This window comes from Alnus glutinosa, chromosome 7, assembly GCF_958979055.1.
Source record: "Alnus glutinosa chromosome 7, dhAlnGlut1.1, whole genome shotgun sequence".
In the NCBI taxonomy this organism is placed as follows: domain Eukaryota; kingdom Viridiplantae; phylum Streptophyta; class Magnoliopsida; order Fagales; family Betulaceae; genus Alnus; species Alnus glutinosa.
The window spans coordinates 5633585-5655465 of NC_084892.1; the positions used below are offsets into that span (position 1 = coordinate 5633585).

The 21881-nt window shown below is 34.8% G+C and overlaps 2 protein-coding genes across 3 annotated transcripts in view; both read right to left on the bottom strand.

Annotated features, from left to right (window-relative positions):
- Positions 1-2053: 2053 nt before the first annotated feature.
- On the bottom strand, positions 2054-9900 carry LOC133874368 (pentatricopeptide repeat-containing protein At2g41720). 2 transcript variants are annotated; one of them, XM_062312268.1, is made up of 10 exons: positions 9413-9900; positions 8745-8917; positions 7509-7614; positions 5634-6743; positions 5427-5532; positions 5135-5339; positions 4711-4843; positions 4365-4469; positions 3610-3721; positions 2054-2686 (listed from the first exon to the last, which is right to left on the bottom strand). In XM_062312268.1, exons 1-10 carry the CDS (start codon positions 9794-9796, stop codon positions 2592-2594), a joined length of 2529 nt encoding a protein of 842 aa, XP_062168252.1. In that variant the 5' UTR covers positions 9797-9900; the 3' UTR covers positions 2054-2591. The 2 variants fall into 2 exon arrangements, with proteins under 2 accessions (XP_062168252.1, XP_062168251.1); XM_062312267.1 differs by having other exon boundaries at positions 3610-3730.
- Positions 9901-11184: 1284 nt separating this feature from the next.
- Positions 11185-21881, bottom strand: part of LOC133873179 (ribosomal RNA-processing protein 12) — a 30748-nt gene continuing 20051 nt past the window's right edge. Inside the window, exons 10-20 of the mRNA XM_062310908.1 lie at positions 21016-21200; positions 18495-18588; positions 18321-18377; positions 18087-18221; positions 16107-16175; positions 15008-15118; positions 14723-14884; positions 14506-14634; positions 14226-14327; positions 12310-12401; positions 11185-12206 (exon numbers count right to left, since the gene is read on the bottom strand). Of these exons, the coding sequence (XP_062166892.1) occupies positions 11837-12206; positions 12310-12401; positions 14226-14327; positions 14506-14634; positions 14723-14884; positions 15008-15118; positions 16107-16175; positions 18087-18221; positions 18321-18377; positions 18495-18588; positions 21016-21200 (1506 nt within the window). The 3' untranslated portion in view covers positions 11185-11836. The remainder of the gene's footprint in view (positions 12207-12309; positions 12402-14225; positions 14328-14505; positions 14635-14722; positions 14885-15007; positions 15119-16106; positions 16176-18086; positions 18222-18320; positions 18378-18494; positions 18589-21015; positions 21201-21881) is intronic.

Here is a 21881-nt window from a genome sequence, read left to right on the forward strand (position 1 = left end):
ATAAACGTAATTATCTCTTATCCCTTTCATGAATCATGAGTCATGTCATACAAATATAACTGGGACCCGCCTCCACGTACAAAATCTTTTGATAATTGTTTTAGTGAATCATGAAATGCTAATAGCTTTATTGACCATATAGTATAATGATTGTCATTATATAATAATTACTTACAGCAAAAACCCATAGATGGGATCCCCAAGTGACTTTTTTTTTTTTTTTTTTTCTTAAGTAATCTGATGAAAATATTAAAAAGTCACTTAATATACGTTAGGTTAATTGGTGCAACAAGTGACATTTTTTTTTTAAGTAGTTGATGTGAAAATTAGAAAGTCACTTAAAATACGTTATGTTAATTAGTGTAAAATGAGTATGAAATGTAGCATTATTCTATTTTGTAACGCTTCGTAAAGTTAGTCTGGTGAATAAATTATTAAAATTTCCGTGAATGTTAAATCTCAATTTTTTATCGGATAAGACTTGATTTTATAAATAATTATAAATAGTTTTAGTTATAATTTAACTAGCTCTTTTTAAAATGTGAAAACAGACATGACTATTAGATCAGATAAATCACTATCATCAGATAATGATAAATCAGCCACTGCAAGATAAAGCTCTAGGAGGATCATGTCATCTATTCTGATAATCACCAAGCAAGACGCATCTCATCAAACAACTATTCTTACCTTTTATTTTATTTTATTGAGATTAACAACTATTCTTACTTAACTGTATAATAATAAGTCTCTACTATGTTATTGATAAACAGGGTCTATGTACAATCCTATTAAAGGATGAACTACAATCCTACTAAAGGATTAATTCTATTGTTAATATAAATACATACTCCCTACCATACGATTTAGTAGGCAGAATTATTATCAAAGCTGTGAATTTTATAATGACTAACACTTTATAATAAGAAGTCTCAACTTCTCGTTGCCCCCTTTATCTAGTCGCTTAAAAAGAAATTAGTCGCAAAATTGAAAGAGATATGATCTTTTGTCACCCTAAAATACACAATTATTGACCACCTTGTACATGTAGCAAGATAGTCTCCTAACTAGCTTTAGGGTTTTTTTTTTCTTTAAAAAAAAAAGAAAGAAAAAGTAAAAGTAAAAATTGTCATTTGGACAAAGGTGGTCAAAAGTTGTATCTTGAAGTAACAATGTTTCATATCTCAAATTAAAATTACGAGATAGAATTTTTGGTTGTTTATTATTATAATATTGAAAGACATTTATCTACTATATATGACAATTACAAATAATAAATGCGCAGAAAGAGAACACAATTCTAAAGTTTTCTTCTTGTACTCTTTTCTCACTTTCTTATTTTCTCTATTTTTTTAGTATACTACTTTAATTTTGGTATTATTAAATTCCTAGTAGCCTCATCAAAATAATTTTTTAGCTATTTTGATGAGCTAATTTGATGAAAATCCTGAAAAACCACTCCCAGCAGCCTCACCATTTTAACCAAAAAAAATTTGATGACTGAAATTACTAACCAAATTAGATGAGGTATTTTCACTCAACAACCCACTCACCAAATTTTGTTTCACCTTTCTCTCTCACATGATTAGCACACTTTTTTGCTTTTTTCTCTCATTTTCTTCTCCCTTCTCCCATCTCCCATCTCTCACACGATAATGTCATTATTTCATGGATATGAATGATTTTTTGTAAAAAGATTATATAGAGAAAAAATAAATAAATATGAAAAAATTATTATTTAAATGGAATAGTAAATATTGACTAGTTAAAATGGTGAGGCTGCTGGGTGAATTTTAATAAAGTAGCTCACCAAAATAGAAAAATGTGATTTAGTTATTTTGTTGAGTAAAATTTGGTGAAGCTACTAGGAATGCTATGTATTAATTCGAGTCTTAAATTTATAGTTCACCTTATTGGCTTATTTCAATTATATAGTCAATGCTTTGAATCTTTCTTATTAAGAAAAAGTTTGAAATTACACGTAAAAAAAAAAATTAAAAAAAAAAATTAAATAATTAAATTCATCGTCTCATATTAGCTTAATCTTTAAAAATTACACGCTATCAACAAATTATATTGAAGAAAAAGAATGAATGCAACAGAGCTTTTTTTTTTCATCGACTTAAGCTTGGCCTCAGCTGAATGTTCAGAGGGCTCGACAATCACATTTTTATCTCTTTACATAAATCAGTGAAAAAGAAACTAGCTACACAATCAACTTCCTCGCATGTATTGATTTACAAAAGAGAAACTATGCTTTAAAATTTGGAACTCTGCAGCAATATATGCCTTGAAGCCTTCCAAGGAGAGTTTTCTTTAATAATAATGTTAATAGCAAGATTGATCCAGCGGCTGCCTGAACTTTCTCCAATCTCCGGAGTACGGCTTGAAATAGCCCAAGCCAGATGGCTTCCTTAACGTGCACAACCCCGGGAATCCTGCTTGGTATGTGCCCCAAAGCAAACAAGCCTTTGCCTGGGTGGTCGCTGAGATCTCTCCCTCCTGTCCCTAAATGTCGAAAATGTCAAATATGCATATCCTGCAGCAACTGGATATCTAACTGGAATCGGTGACTCTTGCAGGTTGTGGCTTCATACTTCTGCTCCACTTATCAATGGAAAGGTGGGATGAAGAGAATCATTATTTTTCACCAAAATTTGACCAGGAGCTTTTCCTTTCAAGGATTCTGTAGAATTACAAAATCCAGATGAAGTTTAATGGACTGATGTTTAGTTGCAAGAGGAGAAAGGAAGAAAACAATACGTTGATAGAGAAAAGTGTGACAATGTAAGTCGTAATGATTCGAAGAAAGAGCAAATATGGCTCTCAATATAGACCTTATAGATCATCAAGGATGCCCATTAGAAGTAGTTTTTCTTATATGAATCATACAAACTTCCTTGTAGTTCAGTAGTTTAAATGGTTTCATAAGTGAAATACTGGACACCCTTCAGTCTAGATATAAAGAGAAGGCAACTAATTTGAAAAAAGTATCTATGAAGGTCTCATCGTAATAAGTTCATTCACTAGGATAACGGACATGGAAAAACATACAACAAACAGCTCATAACTTTTAGAGAGTGCACAATGTTCAAAATCTGGTTCTGCAATCAATTTAGTCCTAGTTACATCAGCATATGGATCTTCAAACTTTATATGCATGTGTTTGCAAGTGCATTAGGAAGCATCCAATTCTTTTTTCCAAATCAAAACAATAAGAAATTGTGATAAAAAAATTTATAACTAGTTGTAGTTAGTTCAATTGCCTAGTTCCAAATCGTTGTTGCAATGCTTGAAACTGCATTGCAACTCCTTACAAGTAAAAGGCTAGAAGATCCATCCTATGAACATGTTAATAGGATTACCTTCTATAATTCTGTTCACAATCATGTAATCCACCTAAGAAAAGAACCATATTTTAGGATACTACGCATGAATATAAATTTGTTGACCATAAGGAGCAACAAATTATTAAAAAAAGAAAAAGAAAACCCATAAAGAGGAGGGCCCCCAAGAGGTCATGAAGGTGATGGGGTATGTTATCGGGTTAAACTAAACCTTCATTTTGATATATAATATGACTATATTAAAATAAATGTGTCCGCATACCAAGTCTTTCTTGAATGGTAGCAGCACATTCAGCCCCGACACTTCTTTGAGCAAAGTAGGAAATATCACGGTACATTCCATTTGAAGGTTGAATTCCTGCATCCTCCATCCACTGCAATACCTGCAAGAATTTTTATTTTTATTTTTCAAAAGAAGGAAATTGAAATTGTATGAACCTAGCGTTCATAAGCATTTAAGTAAAATACTGAAACAATAAAGTTTGCACGGTGTTGTATGACTACAGCTGTCCTTGCAAAAACAAGCAAAGAGAAGGATAAATTGTCCTACCACAGTCATGTTTATAATGCCCATGAAAGAGAAAGAGGCAATCACTTATAATCATGCGAAATTACCTGTAAGTCCCCATGATGTAAGATTGGCAATGGTAGAGCAAATACGGTCCAAGAACAAGGGCTCATACTGAATGGTTAAAGTCTTAATATTAAATTGCTATATATTTACGAGCCTCAATGCCAAAGTTAAGATATTTACCACAATTTAATTAATTTTCAGAAACAAATTTTAATCGCTCGGAGTTGTATCACATGAGTTAATGATTTGTATACTACTGTACTGCTTCAGTGTTTAAGAAGATTCAGGACCAGCTTCAGTGTCATTTCAAAGACATTTAGACACCTGGCGACCATGCCAATGTGCAATCAAGATAAAGTTGGATGCATACCCTTACTGCATAACGTTAAAAAGAATATAATGACAATATTACATTAAGAAACAGAAGTTGATCTATAGGTTACCTCAATATATTTTCTCCAATTTCCGGCAGACAAAAGATTCTTCAACAAAATAGAATAAGTATTGAAATTGATATCAGCACCAGCGGCCACTATCTTGTAGAACAACTGCATGTGTGGGATGGAAAAAAAGGATGTAGTACAAGACAACAATAATATAATATATTCACTATCAAAAGTTGCATGCAGTTCAGCTTACTTATACCAATGTCCAGTAAACTTAAGAGTTGCATATTGCTTAAGATGCTTACAAGATTTCAAGACAGAAGAGATGGATGCATGAATGACAATGTTGGGTGCTTTACAACATTTACTTGTCATACGAAAAATGAAAGCAGTTTTAGAGAACCTTCATCATAGTCTCAGTCTTCCCACTTTTTCCGAGAAAATGCAGAAGCTGATTCATAAGTCCAGCTGAGACTACAGGAAACAAGGGCTCCATGAACTTAATCAGTTCCACTGCTGTCCTCCAATCTCGTAATCTTCAACCAAAATTCAATTTTAGTTTCTTGGCAAATAGGAATACACTGATGAACTTAAGACAAAAGGAACTGAACTGTCATGCCAGTTACACTATCATAAAAACAGGTTAAGCAATAATAATTTTAGAAAACACACAAATATAAATATTTAATACAGTAATGTTGACAAGTCTTAAAACTAAGAACAGCCAAACCAATAAAAAAGAAGCACGAATAGGGAAAGACAAGTTAATGTGCATATTTAATGTTTTGTTCTTCAATACGGATGGAGAAAACAGATGTGCAACTTACATGCTACAGGCTGATACCATTTCAAAGAAAATGGCATCACCAAATGGGATTTCTTTTTCCCTCATAGTTTCTGCCAAAACAAGAACTTTGGATGGTTGGCCTCCTTTATTAAGAGCTCTCATCAAGGCCGAACAAGCAATAGTGTCAGGTATGATATTATTTGTTTCCAGTTCTTGAAATAGTGCACAAGCTTTTTCCCAATTCTCTGACATAAAAAATACCGCAAGTTTAGTTTCAGCGTGTCTTACCAGTCAGCTTTGAATAATGTCAATGTATTAACATATAATATCACCTGCAGCATTGTATGCATGTAGCATTGCAGTATATGTAACAACGTCAGGACAATAACCAGCCATCTTCATCAAGTTGAACAAAGATTCTGCTTCTCTGAGTTGGCCCTAAAATTGGGACAAGGAAAAATGAAAGGAAGAAAAAAAAACAGATTCCAGTCATCAACAGTCTACTAGTATTAAGAGGCAACTCTTGCCAAAACACTTGCCTGTTTGCTGTAGGCACAGATCACAGATGTGTAGACCTCTTGAGACGGAGGAATTTTTAAGTCCATCATTTCATCAAGAAAATCAAGTGCCTCAGTATAGTTTGACATCTTGCAACAACCACTTATTAACACAGTGTAAGTAACACAATCTGGCATGACTTTCTTTTTCCTCATCAATCTATAAACATTTATTGCTTTCTCATGTTCCCCCACATTCATATAGCTTCCAATAGCTGAATTATATGCAACCGTGTTCAACTCAATGCCCCTTTGCTCAGATGCTGAAAGCACAGCATCGATCTTCACCTTTTGACCACAACGTCCACAGGCAGCCAACAGTGTGCATATAGAGACAATGTTTGGCTGGATCCCATCTTGCTCCATCTCACGCAAGACTTCAACAGCTTCAGCTAACAAACCATTAGATCCATAGGCGTCAATCAGTGCATTGTAGCTGACAAGATTTGGCTTCTGGTTGTCTCTTTTAATCATGTCAAATACTTCCCTGGCCTTTTTAGGTTTCTGTGATCTTCCGTAAGCATTAAGTAAAGATGTATAAGATACAATATCTGGTCTGAAACCACTTTGCTTTATCTCATTAAAAACTGACAATGCCTCTTTATCCATCCTATGTGAAGCATACGCAGCTATTAGTGCATTGTAAGTAACTATGTTAGGCTTCAGTCCTTCTGCAAGCAGTGTATTGAACACAGCCTTACAATTTTCAATTTGCCCACATACAGAATACAAATGAACAATGCTTGTGAATGTCACGATGTCAGGGCGACATTCAGCTCTCTTCTCCCTCATGGAATTAAAAATATCAATGGCTTTCGCATATTGTCCAAGCTTTACTAGGCAATGTATCACAATATTAAGGGTAGTCGTATCAGGACGGATGTGTGTCCCCTTCATTAGCTCAAAATAAGACAAAGCTTTTGAATACTGAGCCCCATTTTTGTATGCAGACAAAACTATATTGTGAGTCACAAGATCAGGCCCAACTCCATTATCTGTCATTTTCTTGCAAACTTTCAAAGCTTCTCGCCAATTTCCACTAGATCCACAAGCATTGATCAAGTTGTTATATGTTGACCGACTAGGGGGGATCTGCACCCATATGATAAAGTCATTAACATCTGCTATAGATGTCGAATTAAATGTGAAAAGCCTAAGTTGCTATATTGTATTACCAGGAAAAATTAGCAAACGTGAAAGTGAAGCAATTATATTATCGTGAACAATAAATTATACAATGATACATATATCATCATGAGCAAAAAGTTACTAGCACGCATCTATGCAGATATATAATAGGTCCAAACCAGTTCAAACCCCTTTTTTTATAAGTAAAACCAGCTCAAAATCTTGAATTGATACAAAAATATGATTGCACAAGAAGAGAAGAAAGCAAGCAAGCTATTCAGTGACCTTGATTTAAAAATTTAAAGAAGATGCAAAAATTCGCATTTGGGATGCACAATTCGTGGGAAATAATAAAAATACCGCCTTAGACATTTACAGCAAGGAAACCCTATTCTAGGTTATGCCATATGCAACCCTGAAACATATTATGAATGCAAACTCAATGAATGACCATCCTTCAGAGCACCAATAAGATTCACATAATCTTCTCTTCCACTGGCTATAACCAAAATATAAGAAGAATGCCACAAAATTCATTAAATTCAAAAATAAGACCATACCAATCACAATTACAGTTTTAGTAAAAAAGCCAAAATGGTATATGTCATAATAATGTGATACTGCAAACTTATCTCACCAAATCATTTGAGCATTCAAAGGAAAAGAAGGTTGCTCACATCAAGTTAGACCCACTAAGATTGACTAGAGAAGAAGAATACAAATACACACAGCAGCACGGAGCATGTCTTCCATGATATTCGTGGCCCAACGCCATTGACCTGCTCGTCCGTGTGCATTGATAAGAGCATTGTATGTCTCAGCATCAGCCTTGCACCTAGCAAGAAATAATACGTCACCAAAACTTAAAGAAAGAAATCCAAGATTAGTGATGGGACAAACTCATCTAACCTAAATCTAGACTGTTTGCCTACAAATATCGATGCCAATTCACAAATTTAGTAGCCAGTTGACAAAGATGATACTGAGAAAAAATTCATTGTGGCAAATATTACTTGTCACCAAATATATATGGTATCTGTTTCATGATTGAAAGACATAGTCATGAACAATCACACAGTATACTCCAGACAGGAACTAACTAAAACTGGAAATTATATAGTTTCCTTTTCAAAATGGTAGAGGGGTGAGGTGGCTGTCTCTTGATTGGCATACAATCAGGCAAAGCCATGTATCTCCAAACCATGACAACATGGAAAACTAAACAGAAATAACTAAGTTCATGAGTCTAATCAAAAGCACCAGGTAGCCAGAACAGCAAACAAGATACACTGAAAACCAAAGGCAGGTAATTCATTCTCATATTTCTATTGCACATACACAAATATATAATATCATTGTTGGTGTTAATCTCAAAAGCAGCACAACATTTCCTAAATAAATAACCTTATGGTTCTTAAGATCAAATGGGGTCTCTACAGCTATAAAGAATGGTAAGCTTAAAATAACAATCTGCACCTACTGATTTAACATGATCTTAACCTACAAAATCATCAAAATGATAAATAAGCTTGACCTAACATGGAGAAAATCATGAAATTGTACGTCTTATTATTAGAAAAATTAGTGACTTTAAGACACTTGGAATGGATTGATACAATGTAATCCCAAATGCAAAGCAGAAGCTCAAAAGTATATCAATCCAATTCAATTTAAACATTAAATCTTAGACATGCATTTGATATTTGAAATTCTTTCTTTTCAACTTGAACTGATTCCATCACGAGTCATCAAGCAGAGCAGCTATCTGACCCGGAAAGTAACCTTCACCATAAATCTAATGGAAATAAGACAAGAGGTCATAGGAGTAGAGAATAACTAGTATCGATTCATAATTACACCATCAGAACACCATTTACCATAAGGCATTTTTTCCCCAACCAATATACTCTCTACTGTATATGAAAATGGCATAAAATACACAAGATGCAAAAACAAAAAGCATACCTCCACTCTTGCATCTCAAAAAACAAACCACGAGCCTGATCTGTCCAGTTATGCCTAGCATGTAACCTGATCATCATATTGTAAATATCATTCCGAGCACAGTAATTCTTTTGATTTTTCATCCACCGGAAAACTTGAATGCTATGCTGAATGGAACCCGTTTGTGTTATCTCCTACAACAAAGCAAAAGATGCATTTAGGGAGTTTCTAGCTTTTGATAACAATATTTTTCACAATCCCAGTGCACAAATGCATTCATATATACATCAATTTTTTCATTTTCCTACAACAAAAATTCCCATAATTTTCTTTACAAATTGACACTGTTTCAATCTACTACTAACCCCGAAAACCAATGGTTAGAGTTCTCATCACATTTCCTAGCTAGAAGCTCATCCAATAAACATGTTTTACCCAAAACACAAAGGCCCATCACATTCCTTCCCATATTTATTGCCAACTTCACCACTCAAATCCTTTTCACGTACAAATACATCCAAATCTAATTCAGTTTTACTGCTCCATAGTCCATACCTCCCACATCACTTCAACTAGCGATACAATTACCAAATTAGGCAAAATTTTACAACTTCCCGCCAAAATTCTCAAAACAACCCAAAATAATTGCACCACCGAGTAAGAGATAGAGAGTGTATTTTCCGCATTACCCTTATTAGAACCGGGAAATTCTTCCTGGCGAACCGGCCAACCCACCGGTTCAACAAACCGTCGATATCGTCCCGGTGGTCGAGCTTCAAGATTTTGTCGACCACCTCTGAGACCGTCCAGTCCTTCTGGGACCGGTCGCCCTGGACTCGGAGCCGGTAGCGCCTCGGTATATCGGCCTTCCTGAGGCCAGGGATCCGGGTGGAGACCTCGTGCTTGCCCTTGTCGTAGTCCACCGATACTTGCTTCTTCTCTTTGAATGCGGCCTCGTTCTTGGGCTTTTTGCAGAGGATTAGGGTTTTGGAGCGAGTGGAAAAAGAATTCGGCCGAGTTGGTTCGGGCAAGTGGGTGAGTTTGTGGAGGGTTGGATGGGGTATAGTCGCCATTGATGAAGAGCGCGAGAGGGTTTTGACAGTTGGGGAGCGTGGGGAGTTTTAGTGGATAAAACCTTTGAAAAAGTGTTTTCCTGCAACCAAACGAACCGTTGGTGGTTAAGAGTAAAAGGAAAGAAAGATTATGGACCAAGGACGTGAAAAATTCATAAGATATTTTTTCGTCTCTCTCCTTTTTTTTTTTTTTCTTTTTTTTTTTAATTAAAAAAAAACAAAAGTTTTAACAAATACCCAAAACACTTACAAAACATTTAAAAATACTTTTAATTTTTTTAAAATAAAGAACACACTCTGAAAAACATTAACAAACAAACTCTTATAGTTTGGTATTTTGATTTTACCCCCAGTTTTAATTTGATTGATTTAATATCGAAGTTGAGTTAATTTTAAATTCAAGACTTTTGTCAGCATTTTGAAATAGATACTAAAAAAAAAGAAAAGAAAGACCAATGGCAATAAAAAAAAGGAAAAACTGATATTTACCGACATACTCCTCACAACCGAGAAGATCTCCCCTCTAATGAGAAATGATAAACAGAGGACGTTCAACCATCCCCTGTCCGTCACTTTCTATTAAAAAAAAAATGAAAGAATAATAAAATAGTATACTTTTTTTTTTTTTTATTAAAAAGTGACTGACAGAACATCCCCTGTCTATCATTTCTCCCCTCCAATTGAGAGTCTTCCATATCCTTCCATTTTTAATTGGGGAGCAAGCCACGTATTAAAAGAGATGTACATATATACGGTTCTATAAAAACTAAAACAAAGTCTCATCACTCATCTCTTAAATAACCCATTAACACCTTAATTGATGTCAACATTCTTTCATATTCTTTTTTTCTTAGGTCATTGAGAGTTGTTACACATCCATCTCTTTTACAAATCTACTTTTAAATTTATAGGACCCACATGTAGATCTCACATATTTAATTGTGGATTTGCACATCAGTTTTACGGAGATTGAAAAGAGATGGACAAAATATAAAAAATAAACATTTCTCATTTTTTTTTTCAATTTTTGTTTTTGGTATAGTTCAGTGCATATACCAAAAAGGGAATTCTAGGTCATTTCATTATCATTAAGGATCAAAAGAAGTGACTTCCTTTTTGCACGAGCATTGAAGATATGTTATTATCATTTTTGATCATGGTGACTAAAAGAAATTGAATCAAACCTAGATGGATTGGAATCTCCTACAATTGGGGTGCCTAAATTTGAGAGAGGATTGCGGAACCTACTTATCCCCAGCAAATAAACCCACACCCTGGACTCCCTAGAGCAAGTAAACCCCACAACCCATCTCTCTAAAATTCGGACACAACGATTGTAGGGATCCTCATTCAACCTGGGAGGATTATTAAGGTATGCTATAACAATAGTTAGTAAACTTGTATAAAGGTGATGAACGGTCCAGATTCAACATGATCAAAATTTACATACCCAAAACAAAAGTTATTGGAAGAGCAAAAGGGAAAAAACAAGCTCAAGCTCTTCACCCAATTCAATTAGAGCTCCAAAATCAGAAAGGAAAACATGAAACCCAGAGTTTTTTTTTTTTTTTTTTTTGAAGAGCAAGCATTCATTCCGGTGAGCTACATATATACTATGAGGTACATATATTATACATCACAAGTAGATTAATAGCAAACATGTGCTCTTGCAGGCCATTAAACAAGGTATATGACTATATGTACATAGTTATGCCTTCCCAGTCACATCTACGCAGAGCAAAGCCTTCTATCCGATCATAGCACCAATAGTTATTAAGGATTTAGGACCTAATAAAACCAAAAGCTCATCTTTAGAAAGATTTGACAAATCTGTCGCTCTCTTTTAACGAGACCAACACACCACAGAGAGTTTCTCCATCTCTGCAGTTTTGTGAGAAAATGAGTTCCAGGCAAAAATGATAAGTGCTTCCTCTTCTCTTCATGATCATCTATCACTTCAGCAGTATAAGGTGAGTGCCAAATTCTTATAATGCTTCATAGAAGCAATTGCTATACAGACTTGCCAATATTGACTGTTACTCATTTCTTAATTTTCTGTTGTTTCCTCCCTACCTTCTTGTGTTTGCGTGTATGAACTGCTACTTCATCTTTCTTGCCCATGTTTGTCTTCTCCATTGATTTTCTCTTTTCACCACTTTTCGGACCTGTGTCGTAATTCTTCTTGCCCTTATTTCGTCTTCCTTCTGACCGACCCGTCATTGATTTTGCATTATTAGAATGCTTAGCACTGTTAGCTGATCTTAAAGCACCACCACTAGCATTGGGCGAGTGACACTCATTTGAAATTGAGGAGCGGGCATTATTTTTCTTCTCCCTCTTTGTCTTCCTTTGTTCTTGTGAACCATTTTCCTCTGATGGAGAACCAAATTTTTTGCGTTTCTTCTCTGGCCTAAAGACAATAAATAGAGTCAAATAATTAAGCTCCAGAGTAATGAGAGATGCTGAGATCTAAAGACAGAATAGATCAAGATAGAAAAGTTTGACAGTCATACATGGAATCAGAAGACTTGACAGATGAATATGCATGGATCATCTCCGTATCACCGGTGTCAATTTCTTTGGAACTTGTTTTGTTACGGCGGTTCTGCAATAAGATAAACATGGATACAAGATTTTCGATCGCATATGGAATATAATTCTTCACCATTTACACTTGAATGAACTCCCAAAAAAAAAAGTCAAACAAATATTTCAGTCACAGAGGGACATTAGATTTCCATATGTTTAAACCAACAGTGGTCATTCATTAAGGGGAAAAAATATGTCCTGTTTATTTCGTGATATTCATCTATATGGATATTACTCAAGAGACAGTGACACCATAAGAGACCAAACGGATAAGAGAAAGTAGAAGAAAAAGAGATGAAATAAGATAGACAAGATGGTGAAAGAAGAGAAGAATGCAGGATAATAATGAAATAGATAACCTAGCGCTAGTTTATCCATAACTTTAATAACAAAATCAGAATATCTTTAACCTTCCTTCCCTTCCCACTGGCCCCCCACCCCCCAACCAAAAACAAAAAGAAGTACCAAAGAGAGAGAGAGAGACCATCTAAAGACATATTACTCTACATTATATTGCTATTGCTTTTGTCAAGATTATACAACAAATATATTTTTTTAGATAAGTAATCGAGATATCATTAAAAGCGAAAGGTGCTCTTAGGTGCACAAGAAGTATACAAAAAAAGACAACTAGCTAGTAGGGGCAAAAAGAACAAGAAAATCATGATAACTAATTGCCAAAAGGAAAAACAAAAGCAGCTGTCCCAAGATACAATGTGTTGAAAAATAAATACTTAATCACTTCCAAAGGCCTTTCATGATCCTCCAAAACTTATATCATTCATTTCCTTTCACAGACACCACAAAAAACACAAAGGCACCATCTTCCACACAACAATCAGAGTGTTGTTAGCAATCCACCAACAAAAGCATACAAATCAATTACTCTTCTAGGCATAACCCAAGACAACTCAAATCGACTTAAGAAAACATTTCAAATGGTACAAGCATCCTTACAATGAAGTAGGAGATGATTCACAGACTCCCCATTTCTTTTACACATACAACACCAATCAACCACAATGATGCGTCACTTTTGAAGATTATCCATGGTAAGGATCTTTCCTAAAGCCGCCGAGCAACCAAATAAAGGCCACTCTTAACGGAAACTTAGTCCGCCAAACACTTTTTCAAGAGAAATAGAAAGTCGAAAACCATCATAGTAACCCATGACACTGTAAAAGGATTTAACAACAAACAATCCTCTTTTGGAAAAGACCCACCACAACTTGTCCTCCCCTTCCCATCTCATTCCAGCTAAATACAAAACCCTTAAGAACAAGACAAAGGCTTCCACCTCCCAATCATGAACCGCTCTGACAAAGCTTACTTTCCACTAAATGACACCTCCAGAAAATTCCATGAGAGCCGCAACAGAAGCATCCTTTGCACAAACAATACCAAATAAAAATAGAAAAGCTTCCTTAAGGGCTGTATCTATGTACCAAAGATCATGCCAGAATCTAACATCGGATCCATCTCTTCCCTCAAATCCGGTATGACTACAAAACTTCTCCCAACCCCTCCTAATATTCTTCCACAAATATTTAGAAAGTCTAGACGCATGTGGCTTATTCTAAATGCCTCACATCAGTAATTCGCCTCTCAAAACAAGGCCCAATTATTCATTGTGTGGAGCCTATGATCTTAGCTATGTTTTGTCACCTACTTCTAGAACTACAGATTACACAATTAGAAAACTTCTCTGGTCAAAACAGACTTGGGGGCCCTTAGAGACCTCAAAGGAGTTTTCAACAAATTGCTTGATCATGTCCTCTCTCTAAATTTGAAATAAACTAAATCTAAATAAGGTAGAGTAAACAGAAAATGAAAGAATTACCTCAAAGACAGTCTTGAGAAAACTCTTATATTTCTCTGGAGTTACTAACTCAACTGCTGCACAACCACACTTCCGTATCATTATCTCCATTATGACAGAGACCTGTGGATAAAATGAACATGCATATGTATGAAAATTTTCAAGACAGTAAACTCTCTCTCTCTCTCTCAGCTCACACACACGAATGTTTTTTTTTTTTTGAAGTAATTATATTTATTTATATTGATAAGCAAACAAATTGATAAGGCGAATACGAGCTTAATGCCAAATTTGCACGTACTTTTGATCTAAAATGATGTCTGGAGACAGATGACCATCGGAGTACTTCATTGACAATATCGGAGAGAAGACTCCGCAGGTCCCTGGCTTGTAAGCAGGACACTAATACTTTCACAAAGCCCAAAACAGCCTGTTAAATATGCAATCATCTCATTAGCTTCAAAAGCAACACAGAACCAACACTCTAAATCAGGAGCAACTGAGTAAGTAATACACACTTTTATAACTTCCACAGCTTTGGTATGCAGCAAAGATAAAAGAGAGGGCACAAGATCAGGCATTGATAGACAGATATCTGCATCCTTATATACCAACACTGACAAGGCGGATACTGCTCCACTCTTTATTTGAGGAGACGAACCAGAAAAATAGCCCATTATCTGAATGTTGTAAAATCATTAGATATTAAACAAGAAAGAAGCTGTGGAACTAATGATATACCAAAGGACCAATAGTTAAACCATCACATAAATCAAACTAAGTACAATCACTTATACACTTACCATGCTAATCAGTTTATGGTATGGCGGATCAGATACCCCTAGCGAGTCTCTCAAACTGGAACTTATCTTAAGGAGCATATCATAAGCAGCTTTTCTAGCTTCTTCGTTGCCCTATATGTTAAGAAACACACATTTTATTAGTCCACCAGTCTCTTGTATCAGGAAGTCAACAAGTGATGTTGAAACAAAATAAAAGTAAAAAGAAAGGGTGACAACTGGTATTTCATATCCTATAACAATGAAACATATGTGATAATGACACAAGAAATTTCCGAAGGCTCAATACGACATCGCTTACTGAAAGTAGTTGACAACAGAAAAGCTGGGCCCACTCAAGTGAAGGAGCAGGCACAACATAATAAGAACAACACTGTATTCTTTCCCCCACCGGGCATAGCAACACACACAAGCAAAATTGGGGGGGGGGGGGGGGGGGGAGGAGGAACGCCTGTGTTTATGTTTTTTTTTTTTTTTTAAAAAAAATTATAAAAAATTTCAAAGATTCAGGTATGAGTATTTTTGCAAATTCCGTTAAAATTTTGTCCTAGCAATTTTTTTTTCCCTAAAAAAATGAGGGGTATTTTGAAATTTTTTACAGTTTTCAACTTTTGCATGTAAAAACCTCATGACCCACAGGCACCCTTGACCAATTGGCAAGTGAGTAACAAAAGCGTCGCAAGCAACACACTCAAATTTCGTGGAGATGCACCAAACTTTAATAAAGGAATATAAAGCAATAGAGAGCTATACTAATAATACTAATACATGTACTTGATGCCCCACCCAAGAAAGAGACCCAAGCCCTATAAGCCCTGCTAAATGGTGATTCAACATAGATTTTTAATGAAAAATTCTAACGAAGGGTTGAATTTGAAAAAAATTAAAAGATAGATACCCTAAATTGACATTTTTTAAAGTTTGAGTATCTTTTTGCAAAAGTGATGAAAGATCAAGGGTTATAAGTGAATTTCTCTCCAAATTTAATGATGTAGTAGCAAAGGAAGAATCCTTCTTATCCACCTTGTTGCTTCCATTGATTTGAGAAGTTGGGGTAAAGCACAGTCAAAATATCAAACTTCTTGAAGTAGTAGTTTTTTACCTCCTTTAATGCGAGTATAATCTCATTGAGAAAAAGAAAAGCCTTTGTATTCTCTTCCTCCAAGCTCATCTGCACAGCATTTAAAAAGGTTCAACAAGAAATCAGTTGAAGAAACTCAAAAGGCATCTAAAATGTACAGAGAAGAGTGCTGTTTCACATATATGGCGAAAGTATAGATGTTTGTAGGTAACCAACAAATTTTTTTTTATATATATATATATATATATATTGATAAAAGGGAACCATCAAATTATACATGACGTTCCAAATAAGCTGAAACCATGGAATTGGTTAATGTGTCAAGAAAGCACAGATTTTTACCCAACTCCTCCACATAGACCATGATTAAAACGAAGACCATAGGTCCACAAGATATGTGTGCAATTTCTCAGACCAAAAGCAACTGCTTTAATCTACACAGATACAAATCAAGCTGATGTAGCTGACTTAATATTCAATAATGATACTGTTGAGCCATGTCCTCCCCACTTCCCCTGGGCCCCCAAAAGATTACCAACCCAAAAATAAGGAAGAAACCAGAGTGCCAAATAACCTCACAATATGGCTTATCATTCAACTAAAGCCTCAGAGAAAATATAGTATTGGTGAAGCCAACGCCAAAAGTTGGGATATAAACCTCTGTTGTGGTTTTGGTATTAGCATACAGACTCACATGGATAAAATATAATAGTGTGCAATCCTTTCAGCCATTGCAGTAAATACTAAATGTTCTGACCATTGATATAAAGAAAAAAGGGGGAGAGGGGTTGTTATGTTTTTTTGATGAATAAATAGGGGTTGTTATGTAATAATGATGGTATTTACTCTACCAAGTAAATCAAGTGAAAAAGTATTAGCAATATGAGTAATTCTGGCAAGTTTTGGAGGCTTCACATTATTGTTGATATTGTTGTTATATTTGAAGCAAATAAATCAGGACCGGCACATATAAAGTTACTTTTGTTGCATGCATTACAGTCTCTGATAGCTCATCTTGATTGAAAGAGGGCACTAAAAGACCTTTACTTCCTTCCCAACTAAAACACTTGCCTTACCATAATGGTGATGGGCTGCTACCCTCGAGTAGTTACATGAGACACATTCATAAGAAAGTCCAAAAAATTTGAAAATTGATTGGGTACATTATATCAGTTTTAAGACTCACTAATTAAGATAACAGAAAAGAAGTTGGAGAAAATATTTAAATCTAATATAAAAATAATTATTTGACAAGTTTAAATTGAATATAAAAAAAATTTATAGGGTAGTGAAAAGAGAGATAAAACAGAGGAAGAGAAAGAAAAACATGAAACCAAAGCAAGAAAGAATATCAAGGCAGCTCTTGAAAACCACCCCCAAAAAACCCAAAGACATAAACCCCCCAAAAACCCCACCACAAAAACCCAACGCCCGCAAAATATTCTGCCCTAATATACAGTGAAGTGACAAACATCTTTCTAATAAAAAAGCAAAATGCCCTTTACTACTATTCGCTGAACAATTATACAATTACCACATCCTAAAAATTAAGGGTCCATTTGTCTTAACATAAAATTTTTTCTAGACATTTTAAGTTGAAAACATTTTCCAGGAAAGCTACTAATTTTTTGATGTTTGATGGTCACTCTGAAAATGTTTTCCTGAACATCTTTTACAGGTAGGGGTAGCACTGGTGGGCTTGGTATCGGCGTGAAAGGGGGTGGTGTTTGGGGTATGTAGTGGTGTTGGTGACCCCCAGGAGTAGGGCTTTTGAAGAGAGGAGCTGTGGAAAGAAAATATTTTACACCTTAAAAAAATATAAATCATTTCACACAAAACAAGGAATATTTTATGGTTGTCCAAAAATGTTTTCCAGTTGACCAAGTTTTCCAAGCACAGAGTAACACTGAAAATGTTGAAATGTTTTATGAAAAATGATTAACGTTGAAACAAACGAAGCTTAAATAACTTTACCATTTCCTTAAAAAAATCATTCTTTACCTTCAATGCATGAACCGTTAGAATGTGGATACATGCAAAACGACTTTTAAGAGATGCGATATCAACAGGAGACTTGAGATCAAGTAACAGAGCACTCAGCTCAACAAATCGTGAAGAAGGAAAGAAGGCATGTTCCTGTGACAATGGATAACATAAATGAGACATGAATCAAGTCCATAAGGATAACAAACTCCAAAAATAACGATGTTAGAAAAGAGAGATGCCAACTCTGACCTCTAGAATTCTGCTCAAGGTGTTGTATGCTTCACGATGAACAGTCTCATTAGTTACCTAAATACCAAAGGTTCAGGTTGGTTTCAGACTAGACTACATCTACTGGTCATAGGAGTAACAGGATTGGTATTAAAGCAAATTGTGTCATACAGGTATTTAGTTTCAATGATATACCTGAAAAGTGTGTGCAATAAATTTATAAATTAGATCAATAAGATCCTCCTTCGCTCCTTCAACAAAAGACGACGCTAGCTCCAGTATCACACATCTGAACAAATAACAACATTAACAAAAAACTACATCAATCTTTTTTTACAACCGGAAAATGAAAAAGCACCATTTAAACTTTCTATACATTTTCATTTTCATCGATACCAAGTTAAATAGTGGTACAATCCTACATGCTCATAAGTTCTAACACACTCATGTTCTAGTTTATTAAAACATTTGCATGGACTCAAATTGCTACAGGGTGCTGATAGTAAATGAGCAAGTTGGTTTCGATACAAACTCATAGGCCAGGGAAATATGACACATTTGATCAAACTTCATGCAACAAACAGAAAACTAGATGGTCTTATAATTAAATGACTACAGGCTCTGTTGTCAATCTATTTTATGACCAAGAAACAATCTCAATTTTTAATATTCTACCATTTCCATAGACTCCCAAGTCATCAAACATTATTTTTTACCTCTTCTAACACGACTGCCTTGAAGTTCACAAACATGCATAGCATTTAATACTTGGTTTTGGAAGATGGGGCTAAATATACAGAATAGAATGCTTCAGTCCATTTAGCCAAACTCTCTTGCAACAAAGAGTACCAATTAAATGGTCTGATAATTGGAATACATAATGATTGCACTAGGGCAATGCTGATGCTAGCAGAGAATGCAATAACAAACCGTTGTATAGTTTATACTAACTGAAATGGAAGCAATTATGTACACTTCTACTTGCAGATTGTTTTTATTTCTATGATAGGTCGCACATTTGCCATCAAGATGGAGGTCTAAAACAACTCCTAAAACACGGTTACTGTGGCAAGTTGATGAAAATGTACCAAGAACAGACTATTACAGTGCAGACTCCTTCATAAGAGAGGTAAGAGGGTAGTGCTTAGTACGAACTTTTTCCCATATTTACAAGACGAATTCCTAATTGTTCTTCTGGCTTTTCATTTGTATTTCGGGTTTGCTTTCTTGTATTTTGGGTTTGCTTTGTTTTTGGGTTTGATTTTCATTTGTATTTTGGGTTGTGGGTGTTTTTTTGGGAGGGTTGTTCGGGTTTTCTTGTGAGTCTTGGGGGGTTTGTTGGATTGGGATGCTTTCGGGGCAGGTTTGAGTATTTGATGGGGTTTTCTTCTGTTTTTTGGGCTCTTGGTGTTATGGGTGTACATTGTGGATGTCGGGTTTTAGGGTTGATCCTTGTGGGTTTGTTTGGATTTTTCCTTTTGTGAGTTGGCTTTGGTTGTTCCTGTGTATACTCCCGGTGTATTTAGGGGCGCCTTACGCTTTTTAATAAAAAAAAATTTACTTATCAAAAAAAATAAAAAATCTTTATTATAAACATGGTAAGACAAACAATTAAGAAATCAACGAGCTACCATATTACTCTAACAATTATGGAATGCAAACCATAGATGTTATTAAGTAGTTAATTAAATGACTTACAAAAAAAAAAAGTAGTTAAGTCAATGTAAAGTTCCAAACAAATTTTTATTTGCAAAAGAAAAAAGAACCAAATCTCTGTTGTTCTACTATAAAATGCAATAAATTAAACCCTCAAGTGCTTCTATTTTTTCAATAAAAGATATATATGAAAAGGCAAATAACAAAATAAACATACAAAAGCCGAAAATAATGAATACTCAAAACTCCCATAAGCTAAGAATAATGAACATAAGAACTCCCATTTTTCTAACTTTTCAGTATGATACATAACATAGAATGTGATAAAATTACCCAAAACCAAATGACGGAGCACAAAGACAAGGAACTCTGTTATCGTCAATCAACTACTTATTCACAAATCTCGAGTGGGGCTATCCCATGCGGCCATGCCATGCTTACAAGAGTTGGACAATCCTATCTGATCAAAACTACATCTCATGGAAAACCTTTGTAGGTCTGTTTAGCCCCATTACTCCTTGAACAGAATTCTTTCCAAGCCAAAGGGATAACTTGAACAGAATTCTTTCCAAAACAAAGATAATATTACTAGTTATAGTAATAGCAGTAGAAATGACAGCAAACTGAGCATTACAGCTAGATTTTTGAGTTATTGCTAAAATATGCTCTCTTTCATCCCAATTTAAACGTCTTAAAGCAGTAGAAATGATAGCAAACTGAGCACTACATCTATATTTTTTGGATTTATTGCTAAAATATGCTCTATTTCATCCCAATTTAAATTTCTTACTTTCCTTTTTGGGACATCCCAAAACAAATATCCTCTTTCCAAAAGTGAAAAACACTTACGCTGATACTTTCTTACTATTTCCAAAATGCACAAAAAAATGTTATTATAAAGGGCATTTTATTAAGTTTATTTGATCTTTTAATTTTGATTAATAATCCTACCATGTAGAATCAAAACACTTGTTTTGAGATGAAGGGAGTTACTTTAAATGTTAACCTTTGGCATATGGCCTATAACAAAATTTTATACGAAGCAAACACTCTAATTTACCTCTGAACATATTTCTCTGTACTATTTAAACTGCCTTGTTCTTTATCAATCAACGCTTGGTTATGACTCTGCAACTTTTCAAATTCACCCTCAGCATCTACGAACTGAAATCTCTTGAATAACGACATGAGAATATTTTTCGTAGTAGAAGAATCAGTAATAGAAGCCAAGCATCCAATGGCATCCTGAGAAAATGAGAACAAAAGATATATGATGATATCATTATTGGATATCAGTCAATATGTAATACTGTCAATAAAAATATCAGAAAGTAGAAAAGCATCAACCAACAAATCTAAAAAAAAAAAAAAAAAAAAAAATTGTTAAAATTCTTCAAAAATTGATACTAAGTCTAAAAGATATATATATAAGAAAAAAATTATTACAACTGTTGGCATTTTTAATTTGGTGACCTATATACTCGTATTCAAATAAAAATCACATATTGCATCTCCTTGCTTCATCTTAGGTCAATCACAAAGGGTAGTTCTATAATCTATAGTTGTTTTAAAAACGGCTTGTTATTGAGCTCCGATTCCCTAAAAGAAAGCAACTACTAAGTTTAGCTTCTCTTAAAACCCAGCATATAGAGGCTGGCCTGGGCACCTGGCAGGTTTGCCTAAAGAGCCATCAGGTTGGCAAGTCAGTGTTGGTAGAAAACGGATCTGTGTAGACCAACATAGTACAATCACAACTGAAATAACTGGCACCTTTGTCTCTAAGTAGTATCAGTTCTTTCTCCATTAAAAGAAAGTTGCAGCTAGCCAAAAAAATGAGAAAAAAGGGACTTAAAGGGTAAAAGGGGAATCAAAGCCACACAAAACTGTATAAGAAATTGCAATTGTTCAAGATGGGTCCAGCTTTTT

What these genes read in the sequence shown, in the direction of transcription:
- LOC133874368 (XM_062312267.1), bottom strand. Translation starts at nt 9,796, where the DNA reads ATGGCGACTATACCCCATCCAACCCTCCACAAACTCACCCACTTGCCC. An exon ending in ATTTCCCGGTTCTAATAAGG is followed by an intron (nt 8,918 to 9,412) that starts GTAATGCGGAAA and finishes GCTTTGTTGTAG; the next exon opens with GAGATAACACAAACGGGTTC. An exon ending in AAGACATGCTCCGTGCTGCT is followed by an intron (nt 6,744 to 7,508) that starts GTGTGTATTTGT and finishes ATATGGGTGCAG; the next exon opens with ATCCCCCCTAGTCGGTCAAC.